The sequence below is a fragment of the Artibeus jamaicensis genome, unplaced genomic scaffold (assembly GCF_021234435.1).
Source record: "Artibeus jamaicensis isolate MK-2021 breed Jamaican fruit bat unplaced genomic scaffold, CSHL_Jam_final contig_354, whole genome shotgun sequence".
NCBI lineage: Eukaryota > Metazoa > Chordata > Mammalia > Chiroptera > Phyllostomidae > Artibeus > Artibeus jamaicensis.
The window spans coordinates 29,513,126-29,538,666 of NW_026521803.1; the positions used below are offsets into that span (position 1 = coordinate 29,513,126).

Below are 25,541 nucleotides of genomic sequence, written 5' to 3' on the forward strand. Positions count from 1 at the left end.
AGCTTTTACAAAAGCCCAACCAACACACACACACACACACACACACGTTTTCATCCTTTGTTACACAGCACTCACTTCCCTCATTTGTACTCAGTTCTCAAAACCTCTTCCTCTGTATTTTTTTTTTTTTGAGGAAAATGACAAACACGCAAAAATACATTATACATGCTTTCAAAGAGTACTTCCTTTGAACTATGGATGGAATGGTGAGTTCAAAGCTTATTATATAATAATGTAAGAGATACTTAAATGTATCATGCAATCTCATCAAAGTGATCCCAGTGCTATGATGAAGCTATTCGGAGCTCCTGCACCCTGAGTCATGCAAACGACACTCTGACTTCACTACTTTTCACTTGGTTTATGAAGCATAATTTAATTTAAAATCTGAGAGACATATAGACTTCAAGATAATTAATCAGAATACTTCACTACCAGGAGGTTATTATGAATTATTATTCATTAAGGCACTGCTATAAAACTTGCATTTTAAACAACTTAGCTCATTAGTCCACGCAGGACCTTCCTGAAGTGGGTATGCTGAGAGAGAGGAACGGGGGACAGACCTATCTGAAGGGAAAGAAAGGCTAAACAGGAGACTGAGAGTAACTAATTTTATACTCTTTCCTAAGCTTCAATTAAAAACATCGAATCCCTAAAAGAATCCTCTCCAATTAAAAACATCGAATCCCTAAAAGAATCCTCTCAGGACTAATCCAGCTGTCAGTTTATACTACCCCAAATCAGCCCCATTTATAATGACCAGATACCACCTGTTTTGCCCAAACTAGTGGGTATGGTTTTTTTTAAAAGATTTTATTTAGTTATCTTTTAGAGGGGAAGGAAAGGAGAGAGGGGGAGAAATATCAGTGTATGGTTGCCTCTCGTGCATCCCCTGCTGGGACCTGGCCTGCAGCCCAGGCATGTGCCCTGACTGGGAATTGAACCGTGATCCTTTGGTTCGCAGGCCCGTGTTCAATCCACTGAGCTACGCCAGTCAGGGCACTAGTGGGTATGTTTTAATCCTCATCTTGTCCTCCATCTTCGACCTGGTTTAGCACTTCTTCCTCTGCTAAGACACGCCCATCTGGCGCCATGCACCCGAGGTGTCCCCAGTTTCCATTGCAAGCACTTCCTCTTCTATCCAAATTCTGAAGGTTGGAGGCCCCTCAGACTCTGGGCTGGTCCTTCTATCCCTCTCCTGCCACTCTCTCTCCCACTGTGCTCTCATCAGTTGCCATGACTTTGAATGTCTTACGTGGGCTGATAACACGTACATTTCCGTCTGCAGTCTAGACTTCTCTGTGTTCCAAGCCACCGTCTTCTCTCATCAGGATGGTTTGGCTGGCTTCTCAACCTCACCTCCTACCTCTTTAAATCACTGCTCTGTGATACTTTTTCAAGGCTACTTCCATTGCTCGGAACCCTCCAGTGACGACCCTGCACTACATGGGTATCCTCCCCAATCCTTCCCATGAGCAGCCTACCAGGCCTGGCACAGCCTGACACTGGCCATGCTCCTCTCCCAGACGTCTGCACCTGCTTTCGGTTTCTGGGTGAACAGACCTCTGTCCCGCCTCAGGGCATTTGCACATGCTGTTCAAGACACTCTACCTCACTCCTCCTCGTGGCTGACCCATGCATCTGCCAGGTTTCAGTTAAATGCCACTTTCCCACAGAGAAGATACGCCCACCTCCCTACACCCCCAAATCTAAATTAGGATTCTCACAATGCTCTTGAATTATATCAGTTACTTTCCCTGGACCTATTTATAATTTTCTATTCATTTGTTTGCTAAATGGTTTTCCCTTCTACTAGCTCTCTGAGGGAGGGGCAGGGTTCATGTCCATTCATGATTTTGCCTGCTTATATCTGATACCTAACAAGTCCTTTTAGGCACAGGATGGTATGTGAGAAAGAGCAGGCTAACTCTGGGCACCACTATCCCAGTTAACCTTTAACTTGCCACCGTCACCAACAACACAGCACTCCCTCGGTCCTCTAAACAGAAGGGCACGAGGCTCCACTGATACGCAAAGAAAAGGCATGTACTGACATTTCCAAAGTTGAGAAAAGGAGATGCTTTAATAGTGTGTTCTAAAGCCCACAATTTAAAATCAGAAATAGATTATTCTTTTTTTAAATAGATTTAAATTTTTTTAAATTTTATTGATTATGCCATTAGTTGTTTTACTCCCCTCTTCATTCCCCTCCACCCTGCACCCCCCTGCCCCCACCATTCCCCCTTTTAGTTTATGACCACATGTCTCAAGTTCTTTAGATTCTATATCTCCCATACTATTCTTACCCTCCCCCCTATTTTCTACCTACCATTTATGTTACTTATTTTCTATACCTTCTCCCCCTTTCTCCTCTCCCCACTCCCTTGTTGCTAATCCTCCACAAGATCTTCATTTCTATGTTTCCGCTCCTGATCTAGCTGTCCTCTTAGTTTGCTTTGGTTTTAGGTGTGGTTGTTACAAAGAAGTTGGACCTAAGAAGAAACACACCAAGGCACAACATAATTACATTAGCGAAGATTAAAATGAAGGAGAGAATCCTAGAAGCAGCAAGAGATAAGGGGACAGTCACCCACAAAGGAGTTCCCATCAGACTGTCAGCAGATTTCTCAAAAGAGACCTTACAGGCAAGAAGGGGCTGGAAAGAAGTATTCCAAGCCATGAAATCCAAAGACCTACAACCAAGATTGCTCTATCCAGCAAAACTTTCATTTAGAATGGAAGGACAGATAAAGTGCTTCTCAGATAAGATCAAATTCAAGGAGTTCATCATCACCAAGCCCTTATTATATGAAATGTTAAAGGGACTTACCTAAGAAAAAGAAGATAAAAAAGATGAACAGTGAAAGGACAGCAAACTCACAGTTACTAAGAACCACACCTAAAACAAAAGCAAACTAAGAGGACAGCTAGATCAGCAGCGGAACCATAGAAATGAAGATCTCATGGAGGGTTAGCAACAGGGGAGTGGGAGAAGGGGAAGGGGGGAGAAGGTACAGAAAATAAGTAGCATAGACAGTAGGTAGAAAATAGATAGGGGGGAGGGCAAGAATAGTAGGGGAGATATAGAATCTAAAGAACTTGAAACACATGGTCATAAACTAAAGGGGGGAATGGTGGGGGGGTGTGCAGGGTGGAGGGGAATGAAGGGGGGAAACAGAACAACTGTAATGGCATAATCAATAAAATATATTTAAAAAAAAGAAAACCAAAGATCAGAGGAGTTAAGAAGGTCAAGGTCACATGAAGGTTAAGTCCAGTTTTTTCAAGCCCCAGTGCTCATATTCTTTAACAACAACAAAAAATTATAGCAAAAAATGTATAGCATTTACACCTTAACCATTTTTCTACTGCTCAGCAGTGCTCAGTGTATTCACACTTTATCCTGGTTTATTTTCCCACGGGACCCTCTAATGCTTCATTCATTTACCAGTTCGTTCTACATCTCTCTTCACTAGACTGTAGGCTTCATGTGAACAGGAGTTTTTATCTTCACTGACGTCTTCACAGGGCAGAAAAAAATGCCTGGAAAAACAGTAGTTGCTCACTACTTATTGGATGAGAGAATGAGGCAGGTCAAGTACCACATGGAGTGTGTTTATGCATACATTACTCTTTTGTAACTGGTACTGTTATTAACCTGCAGAATATTGGTAATTATATGGAGCACTCACAATGGGTGTGGGAAACTTAGGACTTGGAGTTGGTTAGTAAGCTAAAGCACTACTAATAGTGAAACGAAAGTTACTCTTATTCTAATCTGAATTCATAGGCCAGTATGAAATAACTTTGTAAGAAAGACAATGCCTGGTTATTAAAGTCTCAGTACATTTTAGGCCTCAAACATAATCCTAAAAAAGGAGATCAATCATTAATTCAATCACTCTGAGCATTAAAGGAAAACAAGATGTGTTTCAGGGCAACCCAATACTCTCCTCACGACCTCAGGCAAAACACAAATTTGAGAACATAGAAAACACCAGGTGAGAGACTGCAGGTGACTCTAATGTGTGAGAATAATTCACCCACTCCTGCCCTACTGATTACCAAACAAACATGCTAAGTGATGTCATTCCTGAGGTACTAAAGTATATTTTAGGAAAAAAATTTAGTTCTAATACGTCAACTATCCAAAAATAACTGCTTTGTTGCATTAACAAATCAAGAAAACCAATATACTCCAGCCACGGAACAGCCTCGCACAACTGTCAAAGCAAGAACTAATTTGCTTTCCACTCCCCAAAGTGCACCACTTCTCATGACCGAGGGCTCAGGTATCAGAACTCAAGTAACTTATCAATAAATTAAGAAACAATTTAGACTTAACTCCACCTAGTGTTAACTGAATCTTCTAATAATACCTGAAGCCTAGATAAGCTCTGATGCTTCCATGCTCGTTTTGCCAAGTATCGGGTGACCCCCAAACATTCTTACAAGGATTCTTACGAATGTTTTCGAGATCCACGAAATTTCCAGAATAACAGGCAGAGCTCAATTCTCAACTACAATTTGTTTTCAGAAATTAAATTGGCTAAGAAAAGAGTTTTATTTCCACTCCTACAATGAGTAAGATTACTGGTTTTTGGGGGGATCTTATCTGGAGAAACTACAAGTGCCATTTAAAAAACATTTGCAGCTTTGACTATAATCAACTGTAATAATAAGATACCAACTCAAAAAAACTCTTTTCATTTAAACCTCTTTTGTAATACTGCTTTTTAATAACCCTCATAATAGCCGAATTAAAGGACCCCAACAGAAATCATTCATCCCACATAAAACAAACGCTGCCTTTTCTTCTTAGCTTTGTTTTACAAGCTACATTATTTCCAGATGACGCTTGAGGGGACTATGGTTTCAAGAATTAGATGTTTAAATAGACAGCTGCTTTCTATTTGCCATGTAAATCAAGGATATATCAAAGAAAATTCCAAATAGTAGACTTCTTTTCTTCCTATTAGGAACTACAAACTTGGACAGAAAAGGAGAGAGAGAGGGAGAAACAATCAAAATTTGAGCAAACAGAAAATTAAAATAACGATTTCTTAAATAACGAAGAATTTGAAAAAAATCTCAGGAAAAGAAGGTGTTTTTTGTTTTTGTTTTTATTAGCTCTGCACAGCAGCAGGTAAGAATTTTTTCACTACAATGGGAAGGGAACAAAAAAGGAAACTGTGATCACGGGTTTTTACAAATTTATCACACATTGCTACTGAATTTAATATGCATGGTTTTCCCCCCTGTATTCTTTTAAACTTCACTTGGAACATTAATTAATCATTGCCAGATTTCAATGCAAACACATCCTATTTCCTTTTATAAGCCAGAGGAAGCAACATAAAAGTTATTTAGGTATTTTTAGTGATAATTAAAAAAAATCCTTTAGAAGAAAACTGTACCATACTCTGTAAGAAGGGACAAGACAAACTCCCTCTTTGGGAATAAAGAAAGGCCAATGTTCTTTCACTCAGCTGAAGGACGCTTTTTAAGAATGGAGGAATTACAATTATTATTATTTTTTAGCAAGAGGGGAGGGAGCCCTCCAACTAAAAACCATCCTTACAAGCATTCTCAGACCTTTCTGGAACTCCTCATTCAGAAGTGCGGCCAAAGCCGAGTTGTAGTACAAGAAAACCAGGCTTGTTATGTTAAAGTGAGGCCTGGTTTTTAATTAGGAAGAAGAGTGGCAGGGTGTGTGGGGAGCTCACTTGCCACAGGCTTTATTTGAATTTCTAAGTCAATTGTATTAAAGAAACTTCCTGGGACCTAATCAACGTGGGGCTTGGAATCCCTGAAGTTCAAAGCAGTTGTGTCCTTTACGGATGTTCGCCCACCCTAGGCACCAGATTTGGCTCTTTTTTTCTTTTTACACTTGTTCCTACATCATGAAAGTGACTGTAAATATCTTGATTTGAACTGCATGATCCTCTATGGAGAATCAGTTGAGCTAAGGCTGCAGCAGGGAAAATACAAGATGAGTTGGATCATTCTGAGGGTCTAAAGAAAAAAAAAGAGAGAGAGAGGGAAGAGAAAAAAAGACAGAAGCATATTCAAAGGGCAGGGGACACAGCCTGGAAGAGTCCCCACGGCAAAGGTGGAACTACCTCCACAAGGAAATGAGGGTCCTAGTTTATAAAACAATGATAAAATCGGTATCCAGGAGGTCACACTGACAGAAAGAATAACTTCCGAAAGAAACACACTGGGGAGAGTGGCCACTCTTCCTTGCAGAGGAATTCCATTAATAAATATAGAAGAAATGAGACAAGTAGAAAATCACTAAGTCGGTAAAACATGCTGCAGGCAAGATCAATCAGTGGAGGCTAAAATTTGTCGGAAAATGTGTAAACAGAAACAGGTATTAGCACAATCTCAAAGTATCACCGCAAAATACACACCGCAGTTATTACAAAGGGAGAGCTGGCAAGTTCACGGTGAAGGAACTTGGCAGACATCACCCGAGTGGTGTGTCCGAGGTAAACACAGGTAAACAGCCCCAGTAATACATACCAACACTGCACACACACTGCTAGAATAGGCCTACGCCTCTGCAGTATCCTTCCCCAAAGTGTATAATGTCGCTCTAACCACGAGAAAATGCCACATGAAGTGCCTTGTTGAGGGACTTTCTACAGAGTAACTGACCAGTACTCTTCCAAAGTCTCAAGGTCACAGAAGACAAGGGCAGACTAAGGACAGGTGACAACAAAATGCTGTGGGGACCCTGGACTGGACCCCAGGGGAGAGTAAGGGCGTTAATGTCAAAGCTGGTGATGGTCAGAGATTTGTGTTTGAGTTAGCACTGTTGTACCAAGGGCAGATTACTAGTTCTGATAAATGTTCTCTGGTTATGTAAGACATTTACGAAAGAGAAAGCTGGGTGAAGGATATGGGGACATTTTTTAAAACTCTTTTGTAAATCTAGAATTATCTGAAATAATAAAGAAAAGACAAAGAAGCAAGAGGGGAAAGTAAATTGTGTGCGTACTTGAAAAAGATTTCAAGGTCTACACCTACGAAGAAGAACATAATGTAAAAACTAGAGTTCCACTTCCTTTACCCTTCAGTCTGACTCCCCACAGGTATTTAATCATTTTTGTACATTATGCCAGAAAAACTGCATACATACTTCAAGCACACACGTACATCAACCTGTGTACTATAAAGTATGGGTTTTGAAAAACCGATTTGAGTGTGGTATCTCTTCAGATAAACCCATATGGACTGAAGTCACTCTTTAAAAAATGGCTGCACAATATTATTGCACTGGATGAATTTATGCTTTACTTAATCGGTCCCTCACAGATGGGCATTTTGCTTGTTCCCATTTATTTGCTCTTAAACCAGGCTGAAAAACACCCTGTAACCGTTTATCTAATTGCCTTTAGGAGTTTCTAAAGTCAAGCCACTCTACAAGAAACATGTTTTCCTTCTTTGAATATATTAACTTTTTCAAAGGATCACGTTTATTTTCCTACATTTACACCCTCATACCATCCACAATGCTGCCAGGCTGAAAGCTATCTGCTCTTACATTCAATGAACAGTTCTCTTTCTTCCTACTTTCTTCTAGTGCTCCAAGTACGACCACTTTTCTTAATGGCTCTGAGAGAAAATCCACACACCCTGCGCTTCACCGAATCACAACATACAATTTACTGGTTTTTTCAGCGCATTCACAGGGCTGTACAACTGCCCCCAGAGTCCAACTCTGAAATGTTTTCGTCACCCCATTAGCGGTCACTCCCCACCTCAAAACATCTACTATTTATCTCCGTGAGGGCTGCCTGTGTGGTTTTTTTTGCTACTGGCTTCTTTCACTCAGCATGTGGTCAAGGTTTGTCCACTGGAAGCACCAGTACTTCATTCCTTTTAACTGTCGAATAATATTCCCCTGTATGGACACACCACCTTGTATCTGTTCATGGGCCAGTGATGGACATTTGGGTCGTCGCCACTGTGGGACCATCATGAATAATGGTGCTACGAACATTCACATTTTTGGGTGAACATGTGTTTTCCATTTCTTAGGGGTATTTATTACCATATGCTGAGTCATATGGTTATTCTTTGTTTAGTCTTTTGAGAAACTGCACACAGTTTTCCAAAGCAGCTGCATAATTTTACATTCTCACCAGCAGTTTATATGAGCATTCTAATTCCTCCATACCCTTGCCAACACATGTGATTATCTGCCTTTGTGATTACAGTCATCCTAGTGGGTGTGAACTTATGGTTTTGATTTGCATTTTCCTAATGGCTAATAATGTTGAGCATCTTTAGATGTGCTTATTGGTCACTTGTATGTCTTTGGAAAAATGTCCATTAGGTTCCTTTGCCCACATTTTTTAATGCAGTAAATAAAGTACAGCTGCTGAGTGCCTCACAGGCCGACAGGGTGCTCAGTTCACCTTCCACGAGACGGTTCAGGGCTCTGGACTCTGCCATCCTCTGAGACCCCAGGCTCTCGCTGGGTTTCCTGCTGCTGGCTCGGAGGGGACGAGGGGGAGAGAGGTGGGGAGACGGTGCAGTGGTGCCATCACTGCCACCCACATCCCACTGGCGAAAGCCAGCCAGACGCCCCTGTCGGGAGGCACGGGTGCTGGAGAATGCTGCCTAGCTGTGTCATCAGGAAAGGAAGTGATGTTTCTGATTCTGGCTCCTGCTCTCTCTGGCTTGTGCCTTTGCGTTTCATTGCTTGGAATGAAATGGGAGACTCTGTCCTAAGGAAAGATGTAAAAGCCCTTTGATGATCAAAGGCAATACAACCTGGCTCCGTCCGGCTCCACCCAGAACACACGCTCCATTCCTCTCCTCTCGGGGATGAGATGGCAAGGTGATGGTTGGAAGTTAGGAAAACAGAGCTCTCATGACATTGTGACGACGTTCATAATTAAAAACCATTCTTCTAGTCAAAAAAGCAGCTATAACTCATTTATTATTTTTTGTTTCATTTTCTATATTGAGGTTCCACTGTGTATGACCAAAGTTGCTTGAGAGGTTTATTGTTATTTTTTTTTAAAACTATTGAAAGATTCTCCTTCAATAATCCTCTGCTTCAGTCACTGAACTGAATTTTATGAAACCCTGATGTAGAGACGGCGAAGCTTAGCTCCATCGACGGAACGTCCCCTCTTTCCTAAATGCCCTTCTCGCCGAGCACGGCCAGCAGCACCCTCTCCCCGCAGAGGAGCCGTGTGCAATTTCTGTTTATTTCCCCCTCCAGCAGCCAGGGCGTCTCCTCATCATCCAGAACTTGGTGGAAGGTTTCAGGTTGCCCCTGAGACATTCACGCAGACATTCTTGTACTACAGTAGTAATACTGATGTTTTTGTAACTTGCTATTTGCTTTTTACGTCGTTACTCAATAGACTTGTGAATTATATAGTATAATGAGAATAAACATTTTCTTAATGAACTCAGAAACCTCTGGGTAGAAAGCACTCTATCAATTGAGAAGGCAAACATATACCCTTATTTTAAGCACTAATTCACAATCTTTGCTAACGTAGTTGCTCCTGGTACAGAAAGTGTCCACCAGGGAACCCACTGCTGCCCTCAGACCCTCCCGTTTTCCCTTTTCCTCGTGTACAGACTCATGGTCTGAGGCACGAATCCAGGACTCGGAATCGTATGCAGTTGTTGGCTGGCAAAGACACTTCAGTACAATTTCTGGGGAACAAGAGGAGGGAACATTTTTTATTTCCCAGTTAATGACCAATTTAAAAGAGAATGACAATGAGAACATGGTTTCAAATGTGTAAATCACTTCGGTAATTTTTGAGCAATGGAATGAACTGCCACTCAAGTTCATTTGAATTTCCATTTGGAAAAATGTCGTGATTTGTAAAGTATCATACACACAAATGTTAAAATAGACTCTCAATAACAGATTCCAAATGGAATTTCCCCAGTATTTCTAGGAAGCAGATGCTTTAAGAAATTCACGTTCACCTAGTGAAAATTTCACGCAAGAAAACAGTCAGTGACTCTAAAAACTGTGAAGTTCAATGGGGGAGTTCATGTGTCTGTTACCGAGTTCGATGTCCTCTTGTTGCCTCATCACCTCCATAACTGGAAAGACACTATTAAATACGACCCGCCTTCCCAAAGGAATATCAGTTTTCTGGATTCTTCTCAGAGGGGACCGCTGCTACACTGACCTCAGGACTATGCACATCCAACACACGTCTGTGAAACACTGACACAGAGGCACCGCGTAGGTCAAATAAATGGTTATTTGTACAAAAATAACAGAACCTTTAAAGACGAACCCAATTCAAATTCTTAACAAACACAATCCCCGCTGCCACTCTGACCTTAACTGAGGCTTCCAAGGAGCCAGTAAGAGGAAATATTTTCCTTTTAACAAGTCATGGCAAGGACAGAAGTAAGCGAGCTATTATACTAATTTTTTAAGAAGTTGAGAATATTCAACTGGTAGGAAAATCTAAATAACTGTTCTGTGCATGTGTACGGGTGTGAGAGAGAAGAGTTGCCTGGAATTATAAACTTGATGGGCCAACAGATCATATCACACACACACACACACACACACACACACACACACACAGAATAAATAAATAACAGAGGAGAAAAACAGCCCCAGTGGGCTGCGGCCGCACACAGCTATCTCTGTTTATCAGCGACGGCCGTCCGGACTGGGGGCCGTTCCCACAGTCTCCTATCAGCCCTGCCATTTAGAAATGAAAAGAACCACAGGAAACGAACAAAACAACTCTCCGGCTGTCTGGTATGCATTGCCACTTCGAAACAGAATCTAGAAATTCTCTCCTAAAGTTTCTAAGTACCAACCCCCTACGTTGCTGCCAAGAGTTTGGGGAGCTGCTCGTTAGAGCCTGATGAACTAACCGCTTCTGCGGCTCATGACGAGATCACGTTTAGCACATCAGGAATGTCACAGGTAGCGGCCCCGCCCTACGAGAGCTCACAAGGCATTCCCCCCCAGGTATTATGTCACGCTACTCCATCACTGTCCCGAGGTCAGGTGGAACTGCGCCCCTCATCTTTAAGGTGATGAACAGAGGTGACACAGTACTGCGGTTCTCTGCTGACCACGCTGACGAGACCAGAGCAGCGCACTGCGCACACTGAGCAGAGCCAGTCAGAGTCTCTTTCCCAGGAAGCAGGAACTGGGCCTCCAGACTCTGGTCTCCGAGCTACGATGACACTGACAAGGACGTGTTGCAGGTTGGGAAGTAGGAAGAGGAAGAGCTGGGGTTGCTGTTTCAGTCGGCCCGTAGAGAAACTGGCCTACGGGAGGCAGAGGAATAACACTGAAGCAAAAAGCAGCGGAGAACATAAACTAAATGGCCTCGGAAAGACAGGACATTCCCGAATCCAATGGCTTTTCCATATCAGGCTCTCATTCTCTGTGAAATCCATGTTTACACCCCGCCTCCAGTGAGACACCTCTGCACACTTCCTATGCAAACCCTCCTTTTATTTTTCTGTCACTACACAGAGCTTCTTGACTAAGGTAGTAAGAGTCCTAATTATTTAAAGTCATTGCTTTAGGATTGACTTTCTTCAGCCATTTGTGAATAACCACTACATTTTCCTCTTGATTTGAGATCCCACTCCCTTCTGTGCATATCTGGGATTTCTAGGGCACCAGGATCACAGGCAGGTCTTGAGAAGACAGGGATGTTGTTACTCATAAACTCAGCAAGTGAAAGGAAAATTTTTATCGACAAAGTAAGATAACTACTTACATAATCTGGTAGAGGAACGTCACTGGAACTTAGTGAACCTCTCAAGGACTGTGTGGCTTGTTCCAGAACTTTGTTGTGTTTTTTAGACAGCAAGGAAAATAAACTGAAAAAACAAACAAACAAACAAATAAAAACCCCATTTATGTTAAAACAACTGAGTACATTTTTTTCTAGGTCATATGTGGAATTAGAGGGTTCCACAGAATGCCGCTCATTCTAAAATACACTTGCCATGATTTTTTTTGCTCCTATGTTAATAGCAGGATTAACAATACTAGTGATATAACAAAAAATAAAGTGAGGAAAATGTTTAAATTATAAGGATTCTAAAGTATAAAAAAATTGCCATGTTAAAATTATATTTCAAACACAGGAGGAATTTTCAGAAGATTACTACAGTGGAAAAAGTACTGACAGAGATTTAGAAAAACTGGGTTAGGAAGCATCTGTGAGTAACTCACAGTGTAAATCTATATTACAAGCCCATAAGCTTGTGGTACCTCAGTTTTCTCATCTTTCAATTAAGTGTGTTGGATTAGATTATTTCTCTAGAAGAATACAGAGTCTATGATTTAGTACTATAGCTTTATATTCACATTTCTCAAAAAGAATGACTTTAAATATACATGTTATAAGATTTTTGCCGCTGACCATGATGAATTTCCTGGTACTGAATAACTCTCTTGCTGTAAACAACTAAGAAACTGGACAAAATATATGAAAGGACAGTCTTCAGATGTTACGTAACATGTGAAGTGCAGAAGTCTGATCCCTAAAAACAAAAGATCTACACACGATGAGTTTCCACCCAGAGAAACAGTCCGGAGTGCGGTTCAGAGCCGCGGGACACGAACAGCACATACTCAGCACTGTACTGAGCTCAGAAGACAGAGACATGATCTGCGGCCGCTGTGGCAGCTGGAATGTGCAGGGCAGATTATTAGATAAGAGAGAAACGTAAGAGGGAGGTCCAGAGACCTGCCGGAGGGTCTTCCTGAGCTCCGTGGCTACACACGGAGCTGTGTGGTCTGGAGAAAGGTCCCGCCCGGGGTGGCAGGTACACACCTGCCCAGGAGCTGGAGAGAACGCACTGAACGTGGGTGTTCAGGTGAACTCTCGGAAAGGCCCTGCTGCGGAAGTGGAGCTAACCTGACCCAGAGTGCAAATTACTCCATTCCAAACTGTATCCTAACAGACCTAAAATGGCGATTGTCAAAGGATAAAGTTAACTTGCATTAAACATAAACGACCAAACACTCAGTTAAATGGCAGAGGTTGTCAGACTGGATAAAAAGCAAGACCCGTAAACACGCTGTTTACGAGTCACACTTGTAAATGTAAAGACATAGGTAAGTTAATACTGAAATGATGCAAAAAAGACAAGCACTAATCATAACAAAGCTGGAATGGTTCTATTAATATTGGAGTAGGCTTCAGGACAAGAACATTATTGTATTCGAGATAGAGAGATTTGATGATGATAAACGGGCCAGTTCACCATGAAGACAAAACAATCCCAAATGCTTCAAATATACATAATTATATGATTATACTATTAAGCCTCTTGTGGCTAACGAATAAAGAATTCCAACCTGGCTGGTATGGTTCAGTGGACTGAGCACTGGCCTGCAAACCAAATGTTAGCTGGTTCAATTCCCAGTCAGGGCATGTGCCTGGGATATGGGCCAGGTCCTGGGTAGGGTTGGGGGGCGTGAGAGGCAACCACACATGGATGTTTCTCCCCCTCTCTTCCTCCCCCCTTCCCCTCTGTTCAAAAATAAATAAATAATTCTTTTTAAAAAACAAAAAGAATTCTTCTTTGGGCTAGATGGCAACTTAAAAATAAAGGCAATTCTGATTCCATGTACTTTCCCATATAAATTTGAGATTAACTTGTATTATTTTTTTAAATGCCAAAAACATTATTTTAAGTATTTCTTACTGACACCCTGTGAAATAAAATATTATGTGAGTACCTATTTAGGAAAACTCCTAGTTATTTCAGGTGGTTTAAATGGGATGGCCACTGAAGACAGGCTACTAAATATTCTTTCTATATTAAGTTTTAACATTATCAAGAATAAAAATGCCTTAGACACTTATTGGTAATGCTGGACATTATACAAAGCAATATAACAGAGGCAAGAAACTTCTCTAAATCTATACTCAAATCCAATTGAAAGAAAAAATAAGTGAAAAATTACTAAATGAGTAAGTGTGAAATCATATAATACTATTAAGTACTAAGTATACGTTTAAGAAAGAGTTCTTTGAAATGAAATAGCAGAGCAAAGTTTCACAAAGGCGTTAGATCTTATATAGAGTCTTGAAGAAAAAAGATTTGTGCAAGAGATAAACCATTTCTAAACAGAAGGCAGAGCACAGAGGCAAAATAGGCAAAGTGAGAAGAGTGGAATAAACATATTTCATAAAGAAGCAGAAAATAAGATTCAGTCTACGAGGGTATGTGCATTTTTTCAATCATTTCATTTTTGAATCTTCTCCATCTGAATTTAGTTTTGTTCTGTTTTTTCCTTTTTAAGGTTAAAAGTAAATACTTTCTACTCAAGCCCATTCCCATGACCCACGGGTAACAAATGTTAGCAGTTTATTGTACATGACTCTAGAATGTTATGTGCATTGGGGAATAAACGTCTGTTTACATCCACTTTTTTATTTCACAAAATATGAACTGTTCTATACCTGTACCTTTTCTACTTCACGATATATTCCTTGCTTCATTCAACAAACATTTACTGAGTGCCAGTTACCTGATACCTAAGCATACGGATAAACCATAATTTAGTCTGTTATCAATCATTGCAATATTTCCAGTTTTTTGTATCATCAATAGCACTGCAGAGACTATCCTTGTACACAGTGTTGGGCCCACCTGAGGGGAGACTACCTATAGGATAAATTCCTTGAAGGAAGACTGCTAAGTAAAAGAATTACCAGACACAATAGTGAACTGCACTGCGGCATATACTTTTCAATACAGATTACTTTGCAGGTGATACAAAAAGGTAAAAATATATTGGGATATTGTATAATGCATATTCACATGGGAAAAGAATGAAGAGGGAAATTAATAAAAGTCTAATTGGCTGCAGTACATTTTCTGGAATAAATGGAATTTCAGAAGTTTTTTGAGACAAAGAACTCTGGATTGTAGCAAAGTGCATGGCAGGACTCAGGAGCATAAACTGGATGCCCAAATTAAAAGGGAAAGCAATGGCCCTGAAGAAGCGAGCTGTGTTAGCCTGAAGGGAACAAGTGAAGCCACGCGGCACATTTTGTTGAATTTGCAAGAAACCAGAACTCAGGTGCTGTTTTATGGGTCCAACAAATGGAATTCGTTGTCCTGAGAGTGTAACTTCAGAGAAGGACAGGAAGAGGTAATCTATGATCGCTTTCATCATCAGTAAAAGAAAAATATTGAATGAGTGCTAGGAATCAAAGCAAAAAGGATGTAAAATTGTTTCCTTTGGAGAAGAAAGGCTAGTTTATTTATTTTAAAAGAGAATACTAACAATCCTCTTTCCTTGTTAGTAGAAGACAAAACAAGGAAGTCAGCTTCAATTCAAACAGAAGCTCTTTCACTTGGGCATAATGGAAAATCTGACTATTAAGGGCACTCATGTTGAAATGGCCACCTTAACTAGCTGTGGCTACTGCTTCCAGCTGTTTTGAAGCGAGTTGGTGTAAGCACAGATGATTTGAGGCCACTTCTGGTGTTCTATCACGAATGAGAAACAGAGAATTCACACTTCACACTGTTATTTTTCTACAAATGAATAGACTTTCCCCCAGGTCTTACAGCTAGTACTTTCAAAATTTTAGTTTTTTTAATTTTAATTTTGGCTTTCATTTAGCATTTTTAAGGCCCAATGACCTAAATGTATATGAGTCATGACTTGCAAATTGCTGAGAAGAGTCACTTTTGCCTAAGGCTTTGCATTCATTGTGCCTGCCCTAGCTTAGTGCTATGTAAGTAATACATGGTATTTATATCAGAGGACAATTCTGATTTTAAAGGTAAGTGAAACTGCCTTTCAAGTGTGCTTAATATTCACTCAGTCAGGGTATAGCTGCCAGAATATTTTTTTATTAGAAAAAGACTAGATTTTTCTTTTTGTACATGAATGCTCATCAAATTGATTAATAATGAAACACTGGGAAAAACACTGACCAAGAATAGAATAGATAAATAAACTGTGGGATATTCATGCAACAAAATACTATGGGTAATTTAAAACAATCTAAAACCAGACATAATGATATAACTAAGTCCCAAAAACATGGTTGCTGTACAAGAAACCCTTGTAGAAGCATTCGAACAAGGTGATGTTATTTATGCAGTGTTTTAAAAAGGTAAAGACTATTATATATCCCTTACAGCAAACATAGGAAATAGTAAAATGTATATGGAGATGATACACACTACACAGAGGATGGCCATTACTGAGAAAGAAGGCAAGGCAATGGAATCAAGGAGGAAGAAAGAAGGGATTCGATGTGTGTGTGTGTGTGTGTGTGTGTCTCTCTCATGTTCTCTCTCTCTCATATATACACCTCATGTACACACACACACATACATATTTCTTCTGTTTATACTGAATACATACACAGGATACTGCCGCATTACTCTCTTTTTTGGGGTGTGTGCCTGAAACATATACATTTTAAAAACTGGATGAAAAGAATACACTTTCCTGAAGAAAACAAAGTGCCCACCAGTACACAGCATTTCAGAAAGGGAAGTGGCATGTAAACAGAGTATGTGTGGTCAGTCCTCCCGCAACGTGCCCCAAAAACCGCACGCCGCAGAAAAGGCCAGAGCGGAGGGCACACAGTTGGTGGTGGCAGACAAGACCAGAATGGAGACAGTCTGAAGACAGACTGAAGGGCCACTAAGGAACATCAAAAGCCCTGGTCTTTGTTCTGCACAGGGTGAGAGGCTAATGGAACATTGGTCTTAAAAAAAGAACAAAAAAGACATGGTTCCTTGCCTCCAAGGAGCTCGAGTCTAATGGAATAAGGAAGAAAAATGTCTACAGTGCTGAAACCAGAGAACTTGGAGGGTCTGGAGAGAGTGCTGTGGGAACACAGAGGAGGTTTAGGCACATTTCACAGAGAAAATTTATTTTGACTGTGACCTTGAGGGTCAGGGGATTTGCTAGCTGGGAACAGTAAAGGGGGGAGGAAGAGCAAATCGGAAAGGAGAAATAGTGAACAGAAAGGGCACAGAGAAACTTCAGAAAAGTACCAATAGCTTATACGGCCAGAAAAGTGAAAGTCCATGAGGTAAGAAGTGGCAAGAGATAAAACTAGCAAGATAGGCAGGGGCCTATTAAAAAAAAAACAAAACCCTGCTAAGAGGTTTGAATTTCACCTCATCAAGTCAGAGACAGACAGTGAGTCAAACATTTACCAAGAACCTACACTGTGCCAGGCAAGGTACAAGTTTCCTGAGATCCAGAGACCAGCAAAAGCAACACAGTCTTTGCTCTGCCCTCCTTGGAGGGTGCAGTCAGGTTGGGGAGGCTACACCTGTTACATGGAAGGTTCTGATGGCAGTGCCGTGATGGTGATGAGCGTGCAGTGCCATGGGGCTACCTCATGTCTGGAGATGATGCCAGAGCTGAAGGTGAAGGAACAGTGAAGAATTAGCCAAACAAATAGTAAAGGGAATCTGGGCAGAGAAAAGAGCAGGAGGAAGACAGAGAGCTGAGCACTGCTAGTGCAGGAAACAGCACAGCACACACATTTACAATGTGTTAAGTATACGGCAGAGCACCACAATAAGGCTGGGGGAATGGTGGGACAGGCCGTTCATACAGCACCTCTTCAGGGTCTCACCTAGACCATGAACTTCATCCTGACAGCCAGGTGTTTTGTGATGGCATAGCTACAAAAGCCAAGCTGTTGTTTGGTGTTCAGGAAGGGGGACTGATTACCCCTGCTCACCTATGTCCTCCACCTCCCTGATCCTCACTCATGTCGTGGAGGCCACAGAGTCCCTGCCCTAGAACCCAGGGGCTCCAAGGAGCAAAGCTGGAAAAGCAGACCCGAGCAGGGAGGTACAAGCATATAACGATCAGATGTGTTTTAAAAGGATCCCTCTGCCCCTGGAGGGAATTGGACAGGAGTTGGCAAGAGAACAAGATTAGAAACAGAGAGATCCTTTAGGTAACTCCTGCACTGCTAAAAGGAAGAGATGAGGCGGCCCAAACTAAAGCAAGTCATGAACTATCGGGAAGGCAAAGGAGGCAACACAGTGAGTGAAACAAGGGCATCACTCTAAGGTTTCCAACTTGGAAAACTTAGTGGCTGGCTGAGAATCTGATTGGACGTGCTGGGAATAAAAGACCTGTGGAGTAGGGGAACAAGAAACTGTGCCTTAAAAACTGTGCCAAAAAAACCCAGCAGCTTCTTTATAAATCCCAAAGAACCGCTGAAATGCAAAGAAATACAAAATATTAAAGTCATTAAAGGCAGAGCTATGTTTAGAAATGAAATCTCCTTATGTTAAGCCTCACGCTTTCTCCTCTGCAGGCTGATTCCTTGGACTGGCAGGACCCCCACCGCCTCTCGGCCCATCTAAACGCTGCCTCTCCTCAAAGCAGAAAAGCCCACTCCGCTGACCTCCCAGGTCCTCTGGGACAGATTTCCCCGCCCTGTCTGCCTCTCCACTACACTAACTTCAGTACTTCATTGGCACTTAAACACAACCTTACGCTGCCCTTTACCTTATTTTTAATCAGCGTCATTGAGAAATAATCCACATGTAATAAAACTTAACCGATTTTAAGAATACAATTTGGTGAGTTTTGAAACAGGTAGACTTTCAGGTTAACTCGTCACCATCATCGTGATAGGGAACATTCCCATTACTCCGAAGAGTTCCCACATGCGCTTTGCCAGCAATCCCTGTCCCTCCCCATCCCCCCCCCCACTTTGCTACTTGCCCAACCTGGCTCCTGGCCGCCGCTGACCTGCTTTCTGTCACCACGGTTTTGCCTTTTCTAGAACTTCATGTGAATAAAATCATGCCACCTATACTGTTCTGTGTCTGGCTTCTATCACTTAGCATAATGTTTTCCATCCATGCCCACTGTTTTGTGTTCACTCCTTTTTATTGCCAAGTAGTTTTCCATGGTGTGAGTCTACCTCCATTTATGTATTTTATCAGTTGATGGACATGTGGGTTGTTTCCAGTTTTCAGCTATTGTGAATAAAGCTGCTATAAACATTCTCATACAAGTTTTTATGTGAACATACGTTTTCATTTCTCCTGAATAACTACCTACCTAGGACTGGGGTTGCTGAGGTGACGCTATTTGTTTAACTCTGTAAGAAACTGTCAAACTGCGTGTTCTACGTTCTTGCCAGCACTCGGTACTTCGGTCTTTTTAACTTTAGCCCTTTTGTTGGCTGTGAATTAGATTTCGCCGTGGTTTTAATTCTCATTCTTCTAGTGAGTTTTCTTGTACTCTTATGTTTTCTTTGGCAAAATGTCTATTCAAATTATTTGCCCACTTAAAAAAACCCACGCTGTTCTTCCTCATGAGTTTAAGAGTTCTTCATATAGCCTAGATATAAGTCCTTTATCAGGCAGGTCTACTTCTGGAAATAATTTCTCCCAGGATAGGGTAGGAGAGTCTCTTTCCAATTTCTCATACTGAGCAGTCCACCTGTGTATAGTGTCTGGTTGTAACGATATAAATGCTGGCTACAGATCCAACCTAACGCCACCATGCAACTGCACGGTAGTTTGGGAGGATGGGAGGATGGGGCAAGGCGCGCCCTGGCGTGCGCGCACGAGACTGCACGGCTGCGGGAGAGCTTAGGTGATGTCCACCTCTTCTGAAATTCTGGTCCTCATTCTACTTCTCTTCTTTACCTCACAAAGAAAATCCCTCTGTCCATTCAGAGTGGGGCTAACCCATGGTTGCCAAGGGCAAGATCAGACAAGCAGCCCAAAACAAAGGTGAGCAAAAAGAGTGAAGGAGAAAAGGACAGGTATCGGGTGGCTCTAATAAATGTGGAAAAGGGCTGAGGATTCAAACCTGACGATAGAATAAAAATTCATCAGGGTCTATGAAGACTGGCACAAATTCATCCTGTAAGACATGCCTCTTTTACTTGTAGAATGTACCAGAAATCGTAACTTCCCAGGCTTTCCCTCACTATAAAATTATTTTAATTATTTGTTTTAAATATGCTGTTTTATACTCTTAAATGGCTATACACCTATAAGTATGGTGTGTGTGTGTGTGTATAATGCACGTGTGTATTATAAACGTTTCTTCTTTCATGTGCTGAGTTCATTCAAGGCCTTGATTGTGCCTCTTTTTCACAGTGTCATGCACACACGAGAGTCCCACATCTGCTAACATTTGCCTTTCTTCCCCCTACCCCTTCTCACTCCAGTAACAGGGGCTGCAAAGATGGGAGTTCCTGCCCCACAAAAGTGGAAATGAAGTCTTTGTCTTTAGTAAAAGTAAATAAATAAGTAAACAAATCTTATTTTAAGGACCTAAAATTAAAATGGAGATGGTTTAGCTACATAATTATCTTTGCTAAGAACACTGACATTTACAAAAAGAAGGTTAGAGCAAACTGCCCATCCATTTGCTTTTAATTGACTTAATAACCATAAATACTATTTTAGATATATAATAACTAGCTTAAAATTCATTTGCATCTAAGACAAGTGCTAAAAGGGCATTGGTCTGATGGCATAGAAGGCAGAATACAAAATAAGCACCACCCCCAGCTTGGTGGAGAGGAAGGCTTGCTAAAATGCAAATGACTAGTGGGATAGCAGCACTCGGTGGAAGCACAGAGCGCGTGTCTACCAGCCCGCTGAACGCCACATGGTCCACTAGGATCTCCACTGCTCCCTATCTCAGCACTCTGAGGGAAACCCATAACTCATCTTCTTTAAAAAACTCTGAAGTAAAAGCAAATGGTAGAAAGAGATGCATTTATAAAATCTAGTAAGTGAGGTTCCCACCAAAAATGCACACCTTGAACTGCAACTGGAAAATCCAATCTTATTGCCATAAAAACACACACAGGTATCTTAGCAAGAAACTGAAGTGATGGTGACAGGCCCCGTATGACTGCATGACCAAAGTCTTATGTAGGACCAGAAATATCTAGCCACGCAACACGGCCAAGTATTCCACTAACAATGCTTCGTAAAAAAAAAAAGTTAGACGCAGAAATTGAACTTCTTCTGCTTAGCATACCTAAATTAGGAAGACACAGGAGGAAAAGTGAAAGATGACTAACTTTAAAAACAATGTTACATAAATTGTTATGGGTGAAAATATTTTTGAAGTGATGGACAGAATACATGATCTGTCAATATATGATATAGTAGTCATACCAAAAATACAAGTGAGTAAAAAAAGAGACTCTATCATTAAGGTTAAAGACAACTGGTTTTATTTTTCGCAAAGTCATTCATGCAAATTTCTTACATGTTTTAACTTTAAAATAACTCAGTGGGAAAATATCTAGCAAAAATATCTAATAAGTAAAAGAATCATTGTCTTTAGCAAGTTTTTCTAAGTTTGACTAAATTTGGTCTGAAAAACTATTTAAGAATGACCTCACTATTAATAAATCAAAAACTTGGTAATCTGATTTATCTCGAAAGAAAAACTTTATATCTCTCATTTTTTATTGGTTATTGTGTTAGAGTTGTCCCAACTTCCCCCCTTTCTGCCCGCCCACCCCTCATACCCTCAGTCAACCCCCTCTCCGCTGTCCACGTCTGTGGGTCATTCGTACTTGTTCTTTGACTGGTCCCTTCCTCTTCCTTCCACCATTCCCCCCATCTCTAATTCTGACTTACTTTTTATACCCCTTACATAGATAATACACTTACTAACCTATTTTATGGTATTTTCTCTTCTCCGTCAGAAAACACATTTTTTATAAAGATTAGAAACAGATCTTCCGACTCGAAAGAATTTAGGTTGCCTTGCTCTGTCACCCTCTCTTAGTCCCTTGAGAAAACTGCATGCCAAGCAGAAAACAAACTTACTCCCTAAAAATATTACGTAGCACAACGCCATTAATTTATGACAACAATTAGGCCTCAAATAATGCTTAATGAGAAAGTTCATTTGGGAAGTGGGATTAGCTCTTAGTGAACCCAGGAGGAGCCAGGATGGATGGTTTAGAAGTTACTGTTCTGAGTTGTAAGGCACTTCCTAAGTGTAAAGAAATCTCCTCTTGGGGAAACCCACCAAACAAAGTAGGTCACTGCACATCGGGTTTTATAAAGACGGTCACAGGAAAGGACACTATAACGGCACCAAGGCAGTGCTGTAGAGTACCTCTCCTCATAACACAATTTTTCAGGAAGATGTTTTCTGGGCGTCGGAACCTTAATTTGGGGATCCCAACTAGAACTTTGAGAGTTCTTTTCACTTAGCTCTTAATCTTAATTTAGCAAATATAATTAGCCTTTGAGAGAACTACAGAAACAAAAAGTCTAAGTTCGAATTACAGGTCCTTACTAGTAAATGCCATGTTTTCCAACTTCTGTCAGCCTCGTTCCTATTAAAAATCTTTCTATTTGTAAAAGCTCTATCCTTTTATCTCAATGTCCTTTCAACCCTGTTGTACTTAATTACAAATTTTTACTTGCTCTATACATTTTAACATGTGTCTTCCTTTAACTTTTGCTTGTGTATCTATCCCATTTCTCCTCTGAACACAACGTCAAAGGCACGAATGTCTGTTCCTCTTCTTTCAAACTCTCTGCAATGTCTCCTGTGAGTTAGGGATTCCCTGTCCCCATTTTCCTTTTTAAATATCCTGATCAAATTCTTAAAATACGTGAGTGATTTGGAGTGAATACAATTTATCTAGAATTAAAGTTCAGAAATACTTTTTAGAAAACCCAAAGAACCAAGTATGTGTATTCATAGTAACTTCATGGGGAAGCTGCCTCCACCATGACTCATCTTTGAACACGGAGCAGCCTCCTTCCCCTCCTCAGAGGACACAAGTTCGAACCACAGACAAAGAGAGACAGGTCTCTGGGCATGAAATGGCTACTGGTGCCCAAGAGAAAGCTGTGAACTCAGCTCAAAGTCTTATCATTCTGACCGAACACAACTCTAAACAAACTAGTTGTCACCCTCCTCAGCTAAAACTGCTAATAATAAAATCAATGAAGAAGGGGAAACCAGGATGGAAATGCAAGAAGATGGGAGAAAATCTCATAGTGTGACCAAAAAACAAAACAAAACGTTTTGCCATCAAAGCAGGAACACACTCGGCACTCTGTCACTGTTCAGTGCCTGTCCCTGTTTGCGGTGACACCCCTGCAGCACTCAGAAAAGGACACACACGTGTATGGCAAGGCCTCCTGCTTCAAGACTCGAGAGCAGGATGTCTCGGCTGAAATACTTGCAAACCATTTTTAAGATAGCGGTTTCATAAGACATACTTTTGTTATCAGGAAAATATGTGGAGCTCTGTAATCACCAGGGATACTAGATAAATGAGCCATCACTTAAATAGGGTTCTAAGAGCCTGTATATTTAAGCCACAGGCTTAAATTTAGTTCTGAGTGAAGCCCAAACAGCAGATTTACTACGGTATCCACCAGAATATAATAAAATTACAAATATTTTAATATTAAAATGTTTAACAATACAGAACATAAACTATAGTGAACCTCATGAATAACCACCTTTAAATGTCTTTTTAGAACACAACTCTAATTACCAATAATTATAGAGGTAAAGGCAAAATTTTATCAGTAGTTGTAAAAATGTCACCATTTCAGGACAAAATTAGAGCTCAAATCAAGTTGGGCATAACTTGATAAGAAATAATCTCCTGTTTTAAGAACTGTGGTTACTGTTTAACCACATCCAACTCCCCAGTTTCCGTGTGATCCAGGCAGGAACCCACGCCTAGTGCTCCCCCTGCTGGCGCAACGGCTGTTTCACACAAGGCTGTCCCATCAGGACACCCTGCAGAGCACACTGTACCCCGCACTGGCAGTCTAAAAGACTTAACCCAGCCCCCACTTTGAGCATTTAGGAAAAAGAGGAAAAAAATATAACTTGACCATGGTTGCCTGGAGTGCTGAGAGACAGAACGATCCTGGTCTTTTTACTCCTGATCCAGGGCTCCTTCTATTCCACAATAATCTCAATGGCTTCGTATACAAGACCAGAGTCTTGCATATGACTATATATAGTTCAATTATAGTGTGATTGAACTACATTTTGCTACCTAAGGTTACCTGAAGCTTGGTATCTTTGGGCCACACACAGTTTTCATTGAACTATAATTAAAATTGATAAGGGTATTTGACCAATATTCAGTGCATATGTATTAGGCTTAAACAGTAACCATGATTCTAATATTCTTGGATAGTAGTACCCAATTAAAGTATCCTACTATAAAGCTTCCTGACACACTGAATACTTAACAAACTTCTCCTAATGTGCTTCCACCATCTGCTTACCAGTCACACGTCACAACATTTGCCTTGGATAATACGGTCACCACAGAGTATGTCTTCATCCCAGTAAAAAGCGTAGTTGCCCTGGCTGGTGTGGCTCAGTGGACTGAGCGCCAGCCTGCAAACCAAAGGGTCGCTGCTTTGATTCCCAGTCAGGGCACATGCCTGGGTTGTGGGCCAGGTCCCCAGTTGGGGATGCGTGAGAGTCAAAAGCATAGTCATTTTGTTGATGAAGACTAAGAGGAGGAGGGGGACAGAACCACCCATAGGGTGCCCCTTCCGTCCCAAGCACAGGGCTGGGCCTCCACAGAAATCCCTGCGAAGGGCAATCTACCAGGCAGGCATCACCCCCTGCGGTCTACGGAGAAGGCAGCTGGAGGCAGCGTGCCCAGCGCCCGGGTGATGGCAGTTTCCACTGCGCAGGCACAGCTGCCTGCCTTGGTGCTCTGCTTACTCTTCCTCCAACAGATCCGTAACAGGAATAGATGATGCTCTCTCACCTCCAGCAGCATTGCCCCCACTTTCTGCAAAACAAAGCTTTGGGCAAAAGCTACTTAATTATTAAAAACATAAATCTGTTTAATTTCTTTTAAAATTTAAGCTAAAGTGGGAAGGGTTAACACCTTCCTTACTTTTAATAGAATAAGGTACACAATGTATACTATAAACGTTCATTAACCCAAACCATAAGTTAGTATTTAATTCCGACCAACTTTTGTATAACAGATGTATTAACTAACTGTCAGGCAGGCTGTGTGCGGAAAACTGAAAACCCTAGCTTTAGACTGATAACAATATTATTTACACAGTCACAAACCGTCTGGGACGAAAGAATCTAATCTGCTCAGACAAAGTGTAAATATTTATTAGCTAGAACATACAAGTCTATCTTTGTGAGGAAGAGACATTTGTTTCTCGATGAAAGATACAAATTGTTATCTAAATCATGGACAATTTTTATTCAGAATGGAGTTTGAATTGTGTTCCTTCTGAAAACAGAAAACTAAAGACCTCAGTGCCCGCCCTTGCCCTTGCCCTCTGGTAGCGATGATTAGTTATTCACGTGGAAGGGGATCATGGTCAAGTAGGGAAATGGTGTTAAAACGAGCATGTTATTTAGCCGCTTATCAACAATGATTTGGACAAGGCAGACAACAAATGTCAGCATTTTAGAAAACAGAAAGGAGCCTCCTTTAGATTGCGCCTTAAGGAATTTAGGGAACACTGACGAGTGACAAATTTTAACCCAGTGTAATTTAAACACTGGATGAACCTGT

At 41.1% G+C, this 25,541-nt stretch overlaps 1 protein-coding gene across 2 annotated transcripts in view; it reads right to left on the minus strand.

The window, feature by feature from the left end:
* Window positions 1–25,541, minus strand: part of DYM (dymeclin) — a 280,176-nt gene that overhangs the window by 73,210 nt on the left and 181,425 nt on the right. For both annotated transcript variants that reach the window (XM_037165106.2, XM_037165105.2), the window contains exon 14: window positions 11,757–11,859. In XM_037165106.2, the coding sequence (XP_037021001.1) occupies window positions 11,757–11,859 (103 nt within the window). The remainder of the gene's footprint in view (window positions 1–11,756; window positions 11,860–25,541) is intronic.